Source organism: Ischnura elegans, chromosome 8 (genome assembly GCF_921293095.1).
Source record: "Ischnura elegans chromosome 8, ioIscEleg1.1, whole genome shotgun sequence".
In the NCBI taxonomy this organism is placed as follows: Eukaryota; Metazoa; Arthropoda; class Insecta; order Odonata; family Coenagrionidae; genus Ischnura; species Ischnura elegans.
The window spans coordinates 28710968-28725581 of record NC_060253.1 but is presented as its reverse complement, the minus strand read 5'-3'; the positions used below and the strand labels follow the sequence as shown (position 1 = coordinate 28725581).

The window sequence follows — 14614 nt, the reverse complement described above, 5'->3', positions numbered from 1 at the left end:
TTTAACTTCTTTTGCTCTTCCGATTAGTGTAGTGATGGCATAAAGATAAAAATACTGGGGAAAAGTACTCTCGGAGACAACGCCCGACCGGTTTTACTCGTATCATTATGACAATTGCCTTCGTTTCATAAAATTTCTCGGGCAGTTTGATCAGTGACCTTGATGTACTTCATAAGCATGTGACCTTGCCCACAGTCACGCGCACGATATGCAAAGATGTAAATGCGAGAAGGAAGAAATTCGCTGCGAATCATTCGAATTCGATCGGGAATCGGAAGGTCCGGTTTCGAATCTCGGCAAGAAAATAGTTTTTCTCGTCGTATCTTGGGGCGTCAGATTTTTTTAACTAAGCTTTTAGGGTTGGACAAAGTTAAATCCATCAAGTCTCTTCTAAGTTAGAGGGGTCTCTAGTTATTTGTTCCGGAAGAAAAAGTGCCAAATTGTGAGTGACGAATCACCAGTACGTAGCATGAGACAGAATCTTCCTCATGCACACCTCATGGTTGTATAAAACACTAAAAATAACGAAAAAAATGGGCACTTATTGTTTTTGTGCTTTCCACATCCATGGGGATGTGGGTTTCCAACAAGTTTGTATCCAACCCGCGACCACAACAATACAAGTTCATTCACATAGAAAACCAACGCTTAGTAATTAATTTACCATATCCTTGCAGGCAGTGGAGAATCCAGATTAGAGGTAAAGGGGCGTCTATGTGGGGCTAATGGCGTAGACAGATGAGGTTCGGGGTCCGGACCCCCCCGAAATATAAAAACACAATTATTTTCCTTCGTTAAAGAAAACAAGATATTGAAAAATCATGAATTTTTACAAAACATTTCTTTAACAAATGAAGTTTTTTATTATTATAAAAAGTGTTAAAATTAGTTTAAAATAATTAACTTAGTATCCTGTTTTCCAAAATTTCCCTCCCCTGGTTTTGGTCCCTCCCCCATAGAAACTCATGGCTACGCCACTGGTGGGGGGGGGGGGGAGAGATGGGGGTAACCTCACAAAATGATGAGGTCCTGGGAGGTTAAGAAAATGTTGCAATTTTCTAGGCTTTTAACTGCACTTTAATTTTGTTTCATTACCAATTTTCCATAGAATTCAGTGCTTAAAACCAAAACTTTATGTACACTTTTAGTTATTTTCCTCATGCTAAGCGTCTGTTAGGAATTACGTTTTTATTACTTATTATAATAGGTCCAAAGCAGATATGTTTTTCCTCAGTTTCAGCTTTGGGGTTTATCGTGGCCCTTATTTCCTGTGTACATGGTGTTTCAGGTGGAATTTGCAGTAGGTACCTACTTCAGGAGATGGCAGGGGAGACAATTTTAAACATTTTTTTTGTCCTTTAAAAACGTTCGGTCGCGACTCCTTAGTTACTGAGCTACGGAAACGCAAACATGTTTTTGGATGTACTTTTCAGGTATCACGAAAACGGTTTTTCTCGGGAATCCAGCCTTTTCGACAGTGTATTTAGTACTCTGGATTTTTAAGGACATTTATTAAATAATTTAGGCTGGACGAAAGTGTGGGGATTTATTTTTCTGAAACAATTAGAGCTTGATTAAACGTGGAATTTGAGTATTAACGATTGGATTGAGTAATTCTACTCACTTTTAGAGTTTTTTTCCAGACATTTTAGACAAAGGAAAGGAAAAAAAACCTCAAGAAGAATGGATTTATATTTAATTAACCATGAAAAAATACAATAAAATCAACTCAAATGCAATTGAAGATATAAAAGTCAATAATAATTTTCCTAGAGATATGTAATAACCCTGCTGATAAATTTTAAAACCCATCTGATGATAGACCAAGAGTTGCTAAGCAGGATAATAAGTACATAATATATTTATAATGATATTAAATAAATTAAGGAGCCTGCATTTGATCTTAAACTACCGCATTGTAAAAACATTTTTTGACTGTACAATTTTTTTTCAATGTGACTTTGCCAAATCATTGATTTTTAGTATTAAATTTTCTGTAGTTTCTGTAAATATAATTTCACAACGGAGTCGTAATTAAAGGAATAAATTATTTTTTATTGAATAATTATTTTTTTGCTTCGTTTAAAAATTATGAAACGGTCTCCCTATGCACGAGGTGAGTTCAATAATTAATGCAACACATTTTTTTCAAGGCCATTTTGGTTGAAAAAATGTGACTTTTCTTGTGGAATATTTTCAAATATTCCCGCTTCGTCTCAAATAGCTGCATTGGCTACCACCTAGTGACCGCGCCATAAGGATCTCTAAAAAAGGTGTCTGTAACGGATGCGTGTCCCTAAGGTATCTCTAAACTAAGGTAAAACTAAGGAATCTCATATATTCACGGACGCTTGCAACGTTTACAGTGATCTGACCACGAATATTACAAAACAGGATCCTCGAGTAGTCCTCAATATTTTTTTCCAACCACCGTAAATTTAAATGGGTTTACTGAAGTCGCCACTCGCGTCGCTGACGGACAAATTGATCTTAGTTTCACGGGAAATAAGGTATAATTAGGGGTTTTAAGGGAAATTTATTCACATGATTAATGTCATCCATGAACTTCATAAAAGCTCAATGCCATTCCTCGCCATTATGAAGATAATAACGCAAACTGTCGGAAAAAAGTGGATCGCATTGCATTCATCACCACCCCGCGGAAATTTTTGAAAACTGATTAAAATGCGACCAAAGTGGCAGCAGAAATCAACCTTCAATAGGATAGAATTGGCCCTTCCTATTGGCTTCTATCCAGTCCCCTTGGATTTGACTGTGGACAAAGTACAGAGAGTCGTTAGGCACCCCGTGTTTCATCATCGCCGCCACTGCGATGATGAAGAAGTTATTGATACAGTGCGACGTTGGCTACGATATCGACTAGTGGAATGGTACCATTCAGGTAAACAGTGCCCTCCCTTTAAGGTGGCGTCAAGCCATAACATTGAATGGAGATTACGTTAAAAAAATACTATTATTTTAGCTAAAATACTGGGAAATAACAAGGATATTTTGAATGCTGAATAAAGAACCCCTGTTTCAGAAAAAAATGTGTGGCATTACTTATTGCATTCGTAGCCTCTATTAGAAAAGATGATCATTAAGTCGGCCTCTAAATATGTTGTCATCCGACGCGCATTTAAATGGGATTACGAGCGTCAATGGGACCAGGGGCGCAGCTAGGAATTAAGGCTGGGAGGGGTTTACGTGCGACTACTACCGGGGTGTGTGGGGGTATAGTATACCCACTAGGATAAGCGGTAGGTTCAAATTAATAAATTGCGGAATTTTAAAGATATATGGTTCAAAACAGTGAGTTTTACGGCTTTGTGAGGGATACTTTATTCATCCTTACACTATTCGTAATGTCAATCCAATTAGATGAAATGGATTAAACTTAAAAAAATTCCCTGAGATCTGGGGGGATTTTATCCCCCAAAACCCCCCCTCGCTGCGCCACTGAATAGGACTGCATAATGGAGACCCAATCATACCACGCAAAAGGCTGATTTCTGTTGCCACTTCGGTCGCATTTTAAATCGGTTTTCAAAAATTTCCGCGGCGCGGTGATGAGTGCAATGCGGTCCAATTTTTTTCCATTATTTTGCAGTAAAATGCTTGTAATCGCGAGGAATAACATTGAAAAATAATAAATTTGACAGACCACTTCATCATGTACATAAAGTTCGCTTGACACCCCTAATTAATGCCTTATTTCCCCGTGAAACTCGGATCGATTTGTCCGTCAGCGACGCGTGTGGTGAACTTTGTAAACCCATTTAAATGCGCAATGGATGAAAACGCATTTAGCGGCCGACTTGCGGATTCTCTTTTGTGATATTCGTGGTTGCACTCCTCACCGCGCCGTGGACATTTTTGAAACTCGATTAAAATGCGACCGAAAGTTGCGACAGAAATCAGCCTATTTAATGGGGTGGAATTGGGCCTCCTCTTTGAAGTCGGTCTCCTTGACTCCCCGTATACTCCACAGTCCAAATCTGACACCATGCGCGCGATGTAACCTTCGCGATTGTGACAGGCTGCGCGCTTGACATTTCCTCGTGTTTACACTGCCCACCTGTGTGCCCGGTTCCGCCACGCCGAATCGCGGCCGTATTACGCGACGTATGGAGACAAAAGACAGGCGACGCGCGCCACCTCTCGGTTCCGCTTTCCTACCTCGCTCACTTCGGCAGACATGAGTATCGTGGTGTACCAACACAGCATGAGGGTGAGTGGATGAAAAATTTCCATGAGCGGGACATTTTAAGGGAAAAATCGTCATTTTGTAATAAAAAACAAATTTATATATCTTTAACTCGGTAGTATAGAGGCTAGAGCAACCTTTTTCGACGCAGAAGTCCCGAAATATCCTTTCCTCACGATGCGGCGAAACTGAAATCTTTCGCTTGTCGTCGTTAAATATTCTAATATTAAAATAGAGCATTGCAGTTCCAACTTGCTTGTTCCGCAATCAGGTTGACTTTGTGACTTGCCATTGTTTGTTTGACTGACACGCTCCAAACTTAATATATATATTTTATCCACTCGACCAAAAGATATACAGTAGATTCCGGTTAATTGGGACGTATCGGTACTTGCGCACTTTGCCCCAATTAGGTGAACTCTCTCGTATATGGGCATAAAAAAACTTTGAAATGGTAGAAAAAAGACTAAAGAATGTTTATAATGCAACCTAAGTTTATTAAAATATTAATTTGTTTAATAAATCAGCGAGTTGAGTTAATTTATTATCATTTTTAAGAATTATAAAAATTTAGTTGAAAGTATTTTTCACAGCCTCGGGCGATGCTGAATGAATGTCTTTTCCTAAGCCCTATTAAAGAAAAGTCCTATCCTCATACGTATAGCATAACAACAGGAGATTTCAAAATAGGGCAAGAATAGGAGCACTTGAGAAGAATAGGAGTAAATCATGGGAGGAAAATATAAAAATAGTATTCTGAAAACAAAAAAATTAATTTCGTCGCGAGTAGGAATAGAGTCTATGTCGCCGACTCATGGCCCAATAAAGCGGCATGCTGTCCCAATAAAGCGGAGAATGCTCTGGGATATTCCTCTATTGGGTTCTGTTCTTCAATATCTCCCCCAATTAAGCGGCTGCCCCAAGTAACCGGGGGACCCATTAAACGGAATCTACTGTAATAGGTAGTAGCAGTTGTAGAGCCCAGTAGTGATTAGGTATTTGGTACTTATTTTGTGAATGTTTTGGAGTGAAAGTGGACCTGTCAAGTGAAAGAGATTTCTGAAACTGAATCGCTTACGTCAGTGCTACTGTATTATCTCCCGTTAGCACTTCCCTTCGGCAAGCGTAATCACGGGTTGGGAGCAGACGTAATTGGTGGCCCGTTTGGTTGTTTTTGCGTCGTGAAAAGTGTCTGTATATTCAATTACTTACCCTAAAGTCTCTTCGACTTCTTTTAAGACTGGAGGAGATTCCTATCTCATGCCTGAATGCACGTTTCATGTAGGTCCAGAATCCGGTTCTTCAGAGTCAGTCATCCCCTTGCAAATTTACATTGAGAATGAGCGAAAGTTGAAGCATTATTATAATGAGTTGGTGACGTCATTGCGTTTTTGTGGTTCATGTACTCGCTGTGTGAGAACTTATCACTGTGGGATGGAATCTCTCAAAAGGGTGTAAACACCAACGACCCACGCGAGGACAATGCAATAGGATAGGACTTCGCTCGTGACGTCATCAACTTATCTGCGATAGGGTTAAGGCCGTCGATTTTCCATCACGAATAGTTCGAAAAGTAGGAGACGGTTCAAGAAACGGAAAAAGTAACTTCGTGGTAAACAGCAACAAATCACGCTTGTCCCATTAACAAGGCCAAGCAATACTAACAATAAGTGAGTATTAAATTTTTATATAATTTATTCCCATTAAAATAAAGATTACATAGTTTATTTGCATTATGATAAAGACTCAAGAAGAAGGAAAAGTAACAGGATTTCAACAAATTGTGATTATAGTTATTTACTAGCGATCTGATTCAATTTCCAATGATAAATCAATGTGTAATCTTCTTGACCTCTTTTGATATTTGTAGGAAAATTACTGTAGCATAAGTCTCCAAATTTTTATTATAAAAAGCATTTAAAGCCAGGGCTTCCGGTCTTAATTTTCCCATTATCAGGGCTTAAATAATAATAATGAAAACATGATAAAAATTGAGCTATGCAAAAAATGTAAAGGACTCTGTTTATGTCACTCAATAATTAATAGTGCAAAATTATTTAAAGTAAAGGAAATAAAGTAGTTATTTTGTGGAACCTTTTAGTTCATTGTGAGAGAGAATTGCAACCTTTTACGTTTTTATGTCGCTGAATTGGTATCATATTTCCACAATAGCCTTGATAATAATAAAAAATAAAGTTCCGATACGTTGGTCTTACATACATATTTTTAATTTATGAAAAAGTAAGAGATCTACGAAGTGTGTTCAGAAAATTACAGGATTTTTAGTTTAAAAAAATATATTTATTCATTCGCCTGCACCAATGTTGCCGCCTTCAAAATAGTCTTTAAATCACAGCAATTTCACAACCAGTGTGTAAGTATTTCTTTCACTCTTTCCATGTTTTCATAGATTGTTGATGTGTTAGGTTAGGGCGTTATGGGCGTCTACGTTGATAAAATGAATATGTATTTGGGTCTCATTGTTGGTGTCGGAATTTTGTTTACTGCGCAGCCAGCATGCGCATTTTCTAGTTAATATTTTCTCTGCGCCTCGACCTACCTCCCGTCGAAGGATGTTGGTCCTGTAGATACGCCGATATGTGTTGAATTCTACACGTGGAGATTTTCAGTGGATCGAATGGCCACGCGTTCTTGGAATCGCATTTCCGTAAACTTTCCCCAGTGACGAGGCTTTATCAGCTGTTTCCGCCTTTCGGGGTGGAGGGGCTGAGGGGATGCCGCCCTGCTCTCCCAGCCTCCGCGCCATCTATTGTGCAAGGAGGGAAGTTCATCTCGAGCCATCTCGTTGTCCCTCACTTTCGCAAAAATGGTCCTGTTTTAGGTGGAATCACGTACGCCATTTTTACTTTATTGTAGCCTAGTAGGCTACACGGCGTTGCTCAGGAAGGATAGTACCCAGAGAAGTGGTAGACTTGGAACTTGGATTTCATGGTCTCATGGCAGGCAAAGAAACAAACAGTGGCGCCGACTCCATGGGGCCTGAGAGTTCCCGAGCCCCTCCATAAATTTGTTATTGGGGGGAAGAAAAGATATCAGGCTTGTCGATTTTCCCGGAGTGTCGAGCTTTATAGAGTCGAGTTTTCAGGGTTCTAATGTTGATCATATGACTCTTCTAAAATGCTTTAAAAAATCCACTAACTCTACATTAACTTTGTGGTATTCCATTACAAGCTTTCCTGGATATCACACAATGAAGTGGTATAAGTAATTGTGTGATATCCAGGAAAACTTGCTTTAAAAAACTTTAAAACTCACTGTTTATCGAATTTCCCGGGGAAACGCCCCCAGTATGGCCCCACAATATTTTTTATAAGTAGGCAGCCCTGGAAACAAAGCATGTGTGGTGATGATATACATACCCATGCAACAGCAATCAATGAAAAAAATAAAACGATTTCCATATACCGCGCACGGTATTAGCTTATACCCCAATCCACAACCGGAGATGGCAAGTAAAACGAAACGAGAATATTCCGTTTCGACACGGAATGAAACGAAAATACGTGGTCTAGATTTAGTTTCGTCCCCGCACGAAATTAAATTCACCAAGGAGTTTAGTTTCGACCCGGGACGAAACTTTACTCCCGGGAACGAAACTAAATTAATCGAAACTCCGCTGCTCGTAGTAAGTTTCGATCCCACAAGTTGAGTGGAGGGGGATAAGAGGGAATAGTTTTCGACCCATTACGTTTGACATGCGTGTAGAGAGGTTAAAACATCGAGCTTAAAAATCGAACGGCCAGTTTGCGTTCACCGATCTTCTGTTAGTTGTAGAAATATGAGTGCCCCATTGATGTAATTGCGATAGGCCGAACCTCTACTTCAATCAACCATACTTCGTACTCGTTGTGTGGGTCGAAACTAAGCCGTTAGAAGGTAGAAGCGTGGTCCCTCCGGTACGTAAAATTATCTGCGTTTCGTTTCGTCCCTGAGTTTTAGTCTAGTTTCGATCCGAAGTAGTTCAAACTCCGATTTCGTTTCGACCCTGATTGTAGCTCCCCGGGTTAAATTCAATTTCGTTTAGTTTACACATTCCGCTCCCTGGAACGAAACTATTGAAATTTCATTGATTTGGACTTACGTTTCGTTTCACTTGCCAACCCTGGTTTAGATCCATTTCGTTTCTACATTTCGCTCCTGGGAACGTGACTATTGAAATTTTACTGGTTTTTGACTTTCGATTAGTTTCTTATCAGCAGAATGTTACCTGTACTTATGTTTTTTTTGTATTCTGGGTTTCCCATTTAATCAATAAACCATTCAATCATGCGTTTCGCGTGGATTGCCTGGCGAAGCACTTTTTTGCATGAGACGAGGACTCATGTGGTTTCCCGTCGCAGTTGGCTCCAGACTGCCGATTCTCCCCTCCCCTAGCCTCTAACCCAGTGGCGGCTCGTGCTATAGGTTCACTGGTTCAGTGAACCCCCAAAATAAATTGCTGCTTTGACATTTACCTAAACGGAAACGGAATTGTAAGATTTATCTTGGAAATTTCATTAAATACGTTTCAAAATTTTTGAAAGAGGGCTGAAGTTACCGCGCGTGAGCTCTACTGCTGTGCTCAGCTGTGCTGAGTTCAGTAGGAAGAATGAACCTCCTGACTTAGGCGCGGGGTTGGCGGAGGGAGGGGGGCTTGCGGCGGAATAACATGGTCTCGGAGCTGCAAAGACAGTGCAGCGACAACCGACTTCTCCCGAGAGTAACCGAACGTGTCCGAACGGTTCACGAGTCTGCCAATCCCGTAAACTGCACAACAAGAGGTTTGTCATGTCCGCCGCTAGAGTTGTTTTCGCTCCGCGCGCATTAAAATCAGCTTCAAAAATCGCCACTCGAGGCGCTGACATGCAACGGTATTCAGAGTCCTCTGAATGGCTGTTCTCGACGCTACTCTTTCTCTATATTACTCTTCGTCAGAGTCCTCTATATTGGATTCTCAGCACCACTCCCTCACTTCATAAATAGAGGACTCTGGATACCGTTGCTCGTTAGCGTCGCAAGTGGCGATATTTGAAGCTGATTTTAATGCGCGCGGATAAGTGTGCACAGCGCTGTCAACAGCTGGCGCACGATATCGCTGCAACTCATTTGTTTACTACAATTTTTAAGTTACGTCTCTGTCAGTCAGTATTGGTCAGTATCACGAATAGTGTTTCACCGTACTGAATGTGTCATCGTGGATTGTAAATTATTTCAGTTGATTGTGAGCGACTGTATAGTGTGGGCTTAGTGCTTCGAAACGTGTCAAGGATGAACAGTGTTGCATCATTACTTAGTAGTAACTTTTGTGCCCTAACTCTTGAACAAAAATGTGCAATCAAAGCACTAGGCAGACCGACGCCGCCTTTGGACATTCGTCTACAGCAAAGTTCTCGAGGCAAAAACTACACTCGTATATTCAAGTCACATCTGTATGATAGAAATTCGTGGATTTGTGGATGTGAAGTAACCAATAGATTCTTTTGCTTCCCGTGTCTTCTATTTTATAAAGGAAAGGACACAACATGGACAACTACTGGAGTTTCAGACTTGAGTCATCTTACCCAGAAAATAAAAAAACATGAAACATCTTTGTATCATAAGAATGCCTGCTTGGATTTATCCATCTTAGGTCGTACTGAAATAAGGCAACAACTCAGTGAAGCTTTTAGGCTTAATGTTGAGAAAAATAACGACCAAGTCAGGAAAAATCGGTATGTCCTTTCAAAAATAATTGATTGTATTCGGTTTTGTGGAGAGTTTGAACTAGCTTTGCGTGGACATAATGAAAGAGATGACTCCAATAACCCCGGTATTTTCAAAGGATTAGTGAATTTCTCAGCTACATTAGATACTATTTTGAAATCACACCTGGAAGTTGCCACTGTTTTTAAAGGTACGTCCAAGGAAATTCAAAATGACCTGTTAGATTGTATGCTGCACGTCTGCAAACTACATATTCTTGAAGAAATTCGCTCAGCAGATTTTGTGTCTGTGATTGCTGATGAAACTACAGATGTGTCTGCTAAAGCTCAGATGGTTGTAGTGTTTCGCTCTGTTCTCAAAAGTGGGTTGCCTATCGAGAGATTTTGGACATTTCTAAACCCTAAACATCATGATGCTGAAACATTATTCGCCTGCATAAAACGTGTTCTTGTGGAAGTGCTAGGAGAGGCCAAAAACAAACTTATCTCACAAAGCTATGATGGTACAAATGTAATGAGTGGCCAATTCAATGGTGTTCAGACACGTGTCAAGGCGGAGTATCCAAATGCACACTTTGTACATTGCTACGCGCACCAGCTCAACTTGGTCATGGTTCAAGCAACAAGTCAAAACAAAGAAGTGAGGGTATTTTTTGCAAATCTTCAAGAGGTGTGTACCTTTTTTAGCCAGTCCTCACAGAGAGCTGACATTTTGGATGAAATAGTTGGAAAACGACTTCCCCTGTAAACACAAATAGCTGCTGAAGCGCTGCAGCAGCGCTACACCGTAGCGCTGCAGACGGTGCCCACGCGCTGCTGACGCGCGACAGCAACCTTCAAATTTCCGTTTTTTGAATGCCACACGCGCTGCTAGAGCGCCACTGTAGCGCTGCAGAACAGCTGCGGCAGCGTAACGGAGGAGCATCACGAGCGCTGCTGAACAGCTGCAGCAGCGCCGTTCAGTTGCTGCGGCAGCGCTGCAACAACCGTCTTGTGATGCTGCGGCACCCGAATTTCGCTTTAATTCTTATCCTTGCCAATTACTACCCGGTGGCCTATCCCCAAAAGCAATTCCATCATTCATGTGCAGGTCTGAATTATCATCGCTGCTATGTTCGTAGATATGTCTACTTGTCCGGGCACTAGTCAGCCTGGATGGTGAATGAAGAATTAGCCATTGGGCATACGCTATGAAAGAGTACTGAAATAAATTATTAGGTCTTGATTGAATTACGCAGTTCAATCAAGACCTAATAATTTATTTCAGTACTCCATAGCTTATGCCCAATAGCTATTTCTTCATTCACCATCCAGGCTGACTAGTGCCCGGACAAGTAGACATATCTACGAGCATAGCAGCGATGATAATTCAGACCTGCACATGAATGATGGAATTGCTTTTGGGGATTTACGCTGAAAGCATATCATCAATGAAAAGGTCCGGAATAACCTGCATAACTATGGCCACAGGGTAGTAATCCAAAACGAAATTACCTTGAAAAGAAGTTTGGCACACAGGGTAGAATTCTATGACGGTCATAACCTAGAAAGTGAAATTTCCATAGACTTTCACTCTAGGCTTACCATCAGTACTTCACTCAGCCAAAACAGCATTAGTTCTCAAATCTCGAATCAAAAAAGAATGCAAAATTAAGAACTGGTAACCACTCCATACAAAGCGTACAACAATCCTCAGAATAACTAAGCATACCTTAAACACAGATACTTACTCACCATTCGCTATATAGCATTATCCTTACAGCAGCATGAGTTTTTGGTAGAAGAATAAAATCGCAAAAATTCAAAATATGCTTCAAAAATTTATTTTCAATGCATCTTTTAATTTGCATCCCAAAAAGTTACAGAACAAAGAGACAGTATGCAAGGCCCGATTTAAATAGCAATTAATGGCAGAGGAAGTTTCTCTGCCCTCTCCTCAGAATATAAATTTGAAAATTAGAGAATAAACAAAATTCATGTTAAGTAATTAATGCATGATATATCAGCAGAAGCAATGCAACGAAAAATCATCAAAAGCAAAGGCAACAAACATAGTACTCAATATAGAATGAGAATGCACCACAATTCCTAGTTACAGAACAAAATGACAGTACCCAAGGGCAGAATTGCATGGCATATAATAGCAGTGGAAGTTTTTATGCTCCTTCTTCGAAATACAAAACTGAAAATTAGAGAATAAACAGTGGTCGTTTAAAGTAATTATGCTAGACACATCAGATGAAGCAAGAGTAATTCAATGAAAAATAAAATCATATATTCATAATAATGCAATAGTATACACAATCGCTGTCAAAAACGGATCTCCTTATCCTGGTGCAATTGCTGGTACCACTCTCCTATCTTTTTATTTATTTTACCAAAACCAACATGAACCAGCGTAGGCTTCTTATCAGCATCTGAGGAAATACCAAAGAACACACATAAAGCATCTACTGATACAAAAGACGCAATCAATGGGAGACCAATTGTAAATGGAGGGAAGGAATAACTGACAAGAGTAAAAACTATACCAAGAATAGCTTTGTAATAATTATAATATTTATAATGATGAATCATTAAAAACTATGCCAAGAATAGCTTTGTAATAATTATAATATTTATCATGATGAATCATAAGCACGCAAGAGGATTCCCACATGCACACCACACGGTCACAACAATGTTACATACGCCAGAAAATTACACTCTCTCATTTATATAAAGGCTAAACTTGCCAAACACTCATGAAGGCAATCTACCCTGAAGCTAGAACTTGCAAAAACATTGTCAATATTTTCTAATTTGTTCCCAGAAGGTTCAGTGAACACACTCTTGAAGTAGGAATTCAATATATTGGCTTTCACGAAACTGTTTGCTAATACTTATCCATCATCGTATTTTAGCGATCAAACGGAAGATATTTTACATTGCTCGTGCTTCCCTAACACCAGACCAAAATGCTTTTGAGTTATCCCGTTACTCCTCTACCAGTGTTTTCATTTTAAAATTCATCAATGCATTCCTGAAGGCGTACCTACTTAAGCTTTAAACAACTTATATTTTTTAATTAGTAACACGAGATAATTACTGGATAAATCAGTATTGACATCTTCCATTTCAGCAGGGCATTCTCTCTGTCGCTTTAATGATTTTTTCACTCCCGCGTCAGCCCGTCTCGTTAGACAATCTTTTTAGTATTTTACTAAAAAGGTTGGCTAACTAAAAACTTTTGAGCTGTGAACTTTTCCTGTGACATGCGGTACAAATTTCCTATTTCACTGTTAATGGAAACCTATATGATCATTATTTTAAAGCTTATTTCCAATGGTTCCAAACATAACTACGACCACGTATGTAAACAAAAACACTCACTCTAAAAATGTGTTTATATTCACCATGAAAGAATGCCAATTCTACCTAATTTCGAGGAGAATTGAATTTAAAGTAACTAAAATTATACATTTTAAAAGAAGATGATAAATTCTTACCTAATAAGAATCCCCAAGGACGATCAACAGTTTCACAACGTTGGCCGCCTCAGCAATCTTCCCAAGCACCCTGGTAAACAATCGCGTATCGCGTAGCGGAGGATTGTTGCACAAACTCGCATTTGCAGCGTTCCAGCAGCGTGCTGCAGGCATGCTTTGCGCATGCGCTGCTGATGCGCTGCAATTGCATGTTTCGCCAGCGTGCTGCGAAAGAGCGCTGCACAAGCGCTGTTACCGCGCTTCATTGAAACGGAAACGAACTTGCAGCTGTGAAACCCCTGTGCAGCGCTGCTGCAGCTATTTGTGTTTACAGGGTCCTTCTGGCTCTTCAACAAGATGGAACTACAATTCAAGATCCGTATTAGTAGTTCACCAAAATATTCAAGAATTAATAGAATGCTTTGAAAAAATTGAAGAAACAAGCAAAATGACTTCTACTTTGAATAAAGCTCAAGGACTTAAACTGAAACTGCAGCAACCAGAGTTTAAATACTGGCTCGAATTCTTTTCAAAGGTTATGCCTCATGTAGATATTTTGTATAGCTCACTGCAAAAGAAAAATATAAACCCTGTTTGGGCAAAGGAAGCAATTTCCTCTTTCAAAAGAGAAATACAGAAAGTAAGGGAGAGTGTGGAAAGCCTGGCCACAGCAGATGAATCAGCAGAGCCTAGACCAAAGAGAAATAAGGTCGAAAACTGGCAAACATTGCGAAATGCAGCTGCCAAGGAAGTTTGTGACGCTATAGCAGCAGAGGCAGAACGCAGATTCGAATTCACTGGTCATCTAGTTGCAGCAAACTTGTTTGACAACGAAAATATGTCCGGCTATAGAAAAAGGTTTCCTGATGATATCCTAAACACGACAATAGAATCATTTGGTTTTCTTGACAAAAATAAACTAAGATGCGAGCTTCAGCTTATTTACAGCAGAGAAGATTTTAAAGAAGTTAAGAAGGCCACTCATTTGTTGTCATTCCTTCTTGAAAACAATTTAGAAGAATGTTTCAGTGAAACGGTGAAACTGCTAAAAGCACTGATCACAATACCAATGACAACGGCAGAAGCAGAACGTTGTTTTTCATGTCTGAAAAGAATTAAAACCTTCCTCAGAAGCACAATGGACGAAGACCGGCTTACAGCACTTACCATGATGTCAATTGAAAAAGAGATGGCCCGCAATATAGTGGACTTTAATGAGAAGGTGATTGACCATTTTG

The 14614-nt window shown here is 39.8% G+C and overlaps 2 protein-coding genes across 2 annotated transcripts in view; both read left to right on the top strand.

The window, feature by feature from the left end:
• LOC124163847 (proline-, glutamic acid- and leucine-rich protein 1-like) overlaps window positions 1-14614 on the top strand; it is a 429998-nt gene that overhangs the window by 2008 nt on the left and 413376 nt on the right. The window lies entirely within an intron of this gene.
• Window positions 1-14614, top strand: part of LOC124163848 (zinc finger MYM-type protein 1-like) — a 28361-nt gene that overhangs the window by 13491 nt on the left and 256 nt on the right. Inside the window, exon 2 of the mRNA XM_046540952.1 lies at window positions 9837-10579. Coding sequence (XP_046396908.1) covers window positions 9837-10579 — 743 coding nt within the window. The remainder of the gene's footprint in view (window positions 1-9836; window positions 10580-14614) is intronic.